At 38.0% G+C, this 6,469-nt stretch overlaps 1 protein-coding gene across 1 annotated transcript; it reads left to right on the top strand.

Moving 5' to 3' along the window:
- Positions 1-325: 325 nt before the first annotated feature.
- LOC103179876 (transcription factor Spi-B-like) lies at positions 326-4,460 on the top strand. The gene is made up of 6 exons (XM_007895381.2): positions 326-476; positions 1,208-1,263; positions 1,361-1,451; positions 2,810-2,922; positions 3,388-3,499; positions 3,595-4,460. Exons 2-6 carry the CDS (start codon positions 1,261-1,263, stop codon positions 3,918-3,920), a joined length of 645 nt encoding a protein of 214 aa, XP_007893572.1. The 5' UTR covers positions 326-476; positions 1,208-1,260; the 3' UTR covers positions 3,921-4,460.
- Positions 4,461-6,469: the final 2,009 nt, after the last annotated feature.

The raw sequence follows: 6,469 nt of genomic DNA on the forward strand, positions 1-6,469 counted from the left end.
CTGGACAGTATTTGTATGAGCAAACAACGAGAAAGTATCATTATTATTATTATTGTTATTATTATTATTATCGTTTAATGTGTTATAAAGAGTCTCCACGTTTGCCACGAGGCTAAATGAAGCATGATAGACGTTCCACAGCTCATAATAATAATAATACATATAATAATTGCAGCTCATAATGTAATGGTTGCAGGAATGAAGCGATGAATCTCTGATGAATCATGTCTGAGTTTGCACAGAGAGATGTTGGTGTGGGTGTGCACACTCTTGGGATGATAGGCAATCATTTGCTGAAAGTGCACAGGACTTTGCATTTGTTGTACCTTCTTGTAATAGGGACGAGGAGGAGCTTTCCTCCCCCAGGAAGTTCTGGAGTGACATAAAATCTTGGTATAATAGCTTTCAGGGAAGTGGAAGGAGATTCATATTAAGGCAACAGCAGCAACAAGGCATCACCTGCTGCACACCACACAGTAAGTAATCTACTGCTTCATGTGCATAGGAGAGAGAGAGAGAGATTCCAGACATGATTTAGGAGGATTTTACCATTTTACATTTGACTTTAGACTATCAATAATAATAATTATTATAATAATAATAATCCTGAAACAGACAGCGTCTAGTTTAACAACAGGTTCAATTCAGGGGTAAATGATACGTCTTAAGTAGTCTCCTAACTTTGCACTTAACTGAGGAAGGGAGGAAATGTCAGTGCTATTCGATTCAATCAATGTACAAGTTTCACTTCATTGATCCAATATTCCCTCCAGTGGGACTTCCAGGCAAAATAATTGGATTTCTGTTTTAGAAAGGTTTGGTGGCGTTTAGTACTTGTGTTGCGAATTAAATGATCTTTTGTCTGTTTGGGTATAGCTGTGCAGAATTGTCCTCTTAGTGAAATTATTATCTAAGGTTCACACTAGTTTGACTTGTCTGATTCTTGTTATCGAATCGCCACCACTGCAGAGTTTTACTGAGTTCATAAAGAAACACTGTGTTTCTTTTACAAGGTTCATAGCAAATAAATTTGTAGGTGCGTTGGATGGAACATGGTCATTATTGAGGGTTTCTGCAATGATAATTATTGAGGGTTTCTGCAATGATAATTATTGAGGGTTTCTGCCATAATAGTAATTATTGAAGGCAAGCCACAGAGAAAGCTTCCCTTGTTGTAACCGAAACATTTGTGTTTGCTTCTTAACAGGCAGTTTCTACCTCTCTGAATTAATTCAGTGTGTGAATCTGCACCACCAGATAATGGTAAGAGTCTTTATTTAGTCTTCTCTTAACATTCAGTCTGACAACACCCTCCAGGGCAACAGGAGAGAGTTTATGGATTTATTTCGCTTCTCCCTAGAACCAAATTTCAGAAGATTTGGAAACGGCTATGGAGTTTCTTGAGGAGGAACAGCGATTCAAGTTTGACCCTGAGAAGGATTCAATCGCAGGTGTGTTATTGTGTGGGAGAAAGCCCACACTCTCACTCTCACATATACCCACCTGCCTGTCTGCCTTGCAATAACTCTTGTCCATTTCACTCGGATTTTTTAAAACTTGATTTTGGCAAAGCGTTAAATAAATTGATAGTGGACACAACACAGAGTCACATAAAATGACTCTTTTATTAGCAGCAAATTGCTGTAGTAAATGAAACAATAATGATAATCCCAGGCCAGACAGTGTGCTGTTTAACAACAGGTTTAATTCAGAGATAAACAGCACATGTTAAGTAGAATCTCCTAACTTTGTATTTAAACGTTAGTGCTGTTTGATTTAATATACTTTTGACTTCAGTAATGCAATATTCCCTCTAGTGCACCATACTAAAGACAGCCAAAACAATTGGATTTGGTTTTTTTTATAAATGAATGGTGGAGTTTTAATACTGGTGTTCAGTGAGTGTTCAGTGAGGAAACTTTTACAGTGAAATTCTGATAACTCGTCCCCCCTAATAATAATAATAATCCTTGCATTTGATATAGCGCTTATCAGACTGCTGAGATGTCTCAAAGGCTTCACAGAATATATTGCAAAGTGAATTGACTGTATATTTTGTGTGCGAAACACAGCAGCCAATTGTGCACAGCAGTGTCCCACAAAATTCCCCTTAAGGGAAATAGCTCAAACGATTGCTTATTGGCGTTGACAAGGTATCTGAAGTATAGTATCTCGAAAATACAAAGTCCTTGAATAATAATAATAATAATAATAATAATAATTAATAATAATAATCCTTGCATTTGACATAGCGCTTTTCACGTCGGGAGGACGTCCCAAAGCGCTTCACAGAATATACTGTAAAGTGAATTGACTGCATATTTGTGGGCGAACGCGGCAGCCAATTGCGCACAGCAATGTCCCACAAACAGTCGTATATTGAAAATAACCAATTTATTATTGTTTTTGGTTTTTTGGAGGGATTATTATTAGGCTCTGTGTGGAGTAAGGAAACTTGCCCAAGGTTTGGCCCTCTGCCTGGAATTGAACTCAGGTCTCTCGCTTGCAAAGCGAGTGCTCTAACCACTGAGCTACAGGACTCTACAATAGCTGGGATATTGAGTGAGTGACTAGTTATGTGGGGTTGTATTACCATAGGGCATCTCCACAAGAGGTAACAAAGCATAAGCCTTATGTGGTTCATTTGTAAAAGGGATTCTGAGGTGGGACACCACCTTCAAATGCAGTAGTGCTCTCGTCCTCCACAATATTGTGAGACAACAATTATTTTTTGTGGAATCATTTTCTTCCCATTCTCCATCTCTACAAATAAAAGATTTGTTTTGCTTATGTTTCTTGTATTGTCCAGGGAACTGCATGTTTGGAGTCCCCCTGGACGGCTGGCATCCTAGCTGCACCACAAGCAGGAATACAGCCTTTCAAGACATGTATCTCCCATCACAGTACTACACCCTTGACTCGGTGAGTTCATTAGGAAGTTCTTGTTCTTTGTTGGGAGTGCTGTTTCAATTAAATAGTATCATGGCTGTTGAAAATATGTCTTTAATCACAGAAAGAAACTGAAAGCAGTCACTTTTTTTTCCCAACATCCTCACACTTGTCTTCAAATCCCTTCATACCCTGACAACTACTTACCTCTCCGACCTGCTTACTCCCAAATACACTACCCACCACCTCCGCTCGACTGGCTCTGGCCTTCTACTTGTCCCTCATGCCCAAAATTTTCAAAATTTCAGAGATTTCCAAATTAATGTCAGACTTTTGATATTTCAGACCATAGTTATACATTTTGCATCAATTCAATTGGCACACATGTGTTTAAATTTTTAAATACGTTTATTCTAAGTTAAAGGCTATATGAATGTCATTTTGTATTAATATTATTTTCTGTTAACGTCATTGTTAATGTTTTTATTGTTATTCCAGTGTGGGCTTCCTGTCTATCCCAGTTCTGATTATATATATAGCTCCGGTTACTCTGACTTCAGTTCCCCTCCAATTCCTGACTACATGTTCAGAGACTTTAACATTGAGAAGAGTAAGTATTTTCTTATTAAACACAAGCATACTTCTACCTCTAGTGAGTGAGTAATTTCTGTGAAATCAATTCAACTTCCCGGTTTGTACTTGCAGAAAAGAAAAAAGTTCGCCTCTTCCAGTTCCTCTTCGAAATGTTAGAAGACCCAGGAATGAAACACTGCATCTGGTGGATACAGCCTACCAGTGGAGTCTTCCAGTTCTCTTCCCAAAATAAGGAAAAACTTGCTGAGATCTGGGGGAAAAGAAAAGCCAATAGAAAACCTATGACCTACCAAAAAATGGCCCGGGCTTTGAGGAATTACTCTCGAACCGGTGAAATCACCAAAGTCAAACGGAAGCTCACCTATCAGTTCAACCAGCAAATCCTGAACAGGTTGATAGGAAGCTCCTGGAGAACTTTCAATTGCTGTACCTTTTAAACCCTTAGAGACTGAACTTCAGATAAAACTGGATATGTTTGCACTGAAAGGTAGGCGTATAGGTTGCATTCACGGCGTTCCTGAGCCGCAAGGCAAATAGGAGGTCAACTCCACCGTATTGTAAATTTGCTATGCATCTTCTACATGTTTCCACCTTGTTATTAACATTATTAGAGATTCTCGGAATATTAATATAAATTTTTCATATCAGACGGATGCTGTTTAGTCCACGCCTACCATTTAACAAGAGGCATATTTCTCTAAATATTATTGTTAAAGGTTAATTATCCATGCTTTTGAGGTCACACGTTTAAAAATAAACAGCAGGACTGGAGATTGAAAGATTTTTTCCCCCCCCACAGAGAATACGTAAATCAAACATCTAATAAAAGTGGATGCTGCTGCTTTAATTAAGCAACTTCAAAAAATGAGCCTGTTCACAAATCTATTTGTGGACAGTATTGGATGATGCAGTGTTAAATGTAGATAAAAATATACAAATTGTAACTTGTTCACTGGAGCAAATAACTTCTGTATAGCTGGCACGCAGGTGGAGTGGGGGTGACTTACAATGTTGTTTGTTGTCTGTTTGCTTCGGCCACCCTCTTACCCCCACCCTCCCTGCCCTCCACCTTCCCTGATCCTTACCCAACCCCCATCCTTCCCCCGCTTGGGTCCTAATCCCTGACTGTTCAGCGCCTTGGGACGTCCTACCGACGTGAAAGGTGCTTTACAAATGTAATGTATTGTACCCCACTCCACTGCTCATCCTCTCCCTTCAGTTAACACAGGCCCGTAGTGTATGCCCTTCCCCTTCCATACCACCATCTCAGTGGCTGAGCTTTCAGTCACTATGCCCCTCATGTTTGAAACTTCCTGCCTCTGTCTTTACATCTCACCTTAACACATTATTATTATAAATCACGCCTCCTGCTCCCCCTTCTCCCTTGCTTGGTGTTCAACCTCAACCTGTGCCGTTTTCCTCTGTGAAGAGCACTGTTGTTGGTGTATGTAGAAGAAATTCGGCAGTTTGTGTTGGAGTTGTGAGGATAGATGAATATTATGGAATTTGTGCTTGGGGTTTAGCGAGGAGAAGCAATAAATATAATAATAATAATCCTTGCATTTGATATAGCTCCTTATCATATGTTCGAGACGTCTCAAAGCGCTTCACAGGATATACTGCAAAGTGAATGCCTCAGTAGTTAAAGCGCTGGGTTGAAGGTTTTGTGTGCTTGTGGAAAGGGTGAATTTGATGGGAAGAATGGTTTTCCTTGTTCTATGCTTTCTTATACTCTGAAACTTAAATCATATTATCCCAGGAAATTATGAACATAATACGGTGACCAAATCTATCGAGTGTAAAATACTACCTCTGCTCAAAGCTAAAGGCTAGGACAAGTGACAGCTAAACAGTTAAACAAATCTCACAGAATGAGCACTGTATATGCTGTGCATTTAATTTCTGTAATAATGCACATTTTATTTCTGTAAGAACTCATTTAAAAAATATCAAATGTCCCTCATATCCAGTAGATCACATTCTACTCACCAATCTTATCAGTTTCAGTAACTGCATTTTCTGGAACATGATGTCTGAAGACAATTGTAAAGCGTAATCATTTGATGAGGTTTTGAATAGGAACACCTTTTATATTGTGCAACATGTTTTAACATGAATTGAAAATGATTAATGGTAATAGGTAATATTTTTACAATCCTCTCCCTCTGTTATATTTCAACCAGATATAGATAGCGCAATCCCCATTTTGAATAAAAAGTCACAGTTTTGACTAATGTGTACTATTTCAGTGGAATGCTAATATCAATTTCAAACTTTAGTGAGATACGGAGCTTTGCAGACCAGCTCTGTGAGACACAATTTACTTTGAGGCTATAATAATAATCCTTACATTAGATATGGTGCCCTTATCACATCTTCAAGACATCTCAAAGCGTTTGACAGAATATACTGTAAAGTGAATTGACTGTATATTTTTGTAGGCTACTTTTTTTGTTGAGCTCAGATTGGCAAGGCTTTGCTGTATATATAACTTTGTCATTTTTACACAATTTGATAAAAATAAACTTTTTGAAACCTGTACGCAAGGTTCGTCTCTTATGTTCTGAAGTGTGAAGATTTAAAATAAATATTAATTGGGACAGAATTATAGACAAATGGTTGCGGAACATTGAAACCTAGTTAATGCAAATAATGACGCACATTACAGATAAATTATTACAAATGGACGCATGATTAAACTGAACTTAACAAAGAACCCCACTCTGACAATACACTCATACCACATTGTACTTTGTTCACTATTGTAAGATTTGGCATCGGGCACCTATAATAGTACAATGGACATACATTTCTTCAAAGGTGTTGCCATTCTTACTATAGATTGAGATTAGGCATTGATTTTATGAATGCAGCCTGAGAATTGCTGACTTTCTGAAGCACAAATAAATAAAAGTTTTAAACTGTGATGTTGCTTCTTTTGATGATTAAAAAAAAATTTTTTTGATGATACATGTTCTGCTCGCTT

The sequence above is a fragment of the Callorhinchus milii genome, unplaced genomic scaffold (genome assembly GCF_018977255.1).
Source record: "Callorhinchus milii isolate IMCB2004 unplaced genomic scaffold, IMCB_Cmil_1.0 Scaffold5, whole genome shotgun sequence".
Classification (NCBI taxonomy): Eukaryota; Metazoa; Chordata; class Chondrichthyes; order Chimaeriformes; family Callorhinchidae; genus Callorhinchus; species Callorhinchus milii.

Excerpts from the sequence above, each read along its gene's own strand:
- LOC103179876 (XM_007895381.2), top strand. Across the intron at positions 1,452-2,809 it reads TGAGAAGGATTCAATCGCAG|GGAACTGCATGTTTGGAGTC; the intron begins GTGTGTTATTGT and ends TGTATTGTCCAG. Across the intron at positions 3,500-3,594 it reads AGACTTTAACATTGAGAAGA|AAAAGAAAAAAGTTCGCCTC; the intron begins GTAAGTATTTTC and ends TTGTACTTGCAG.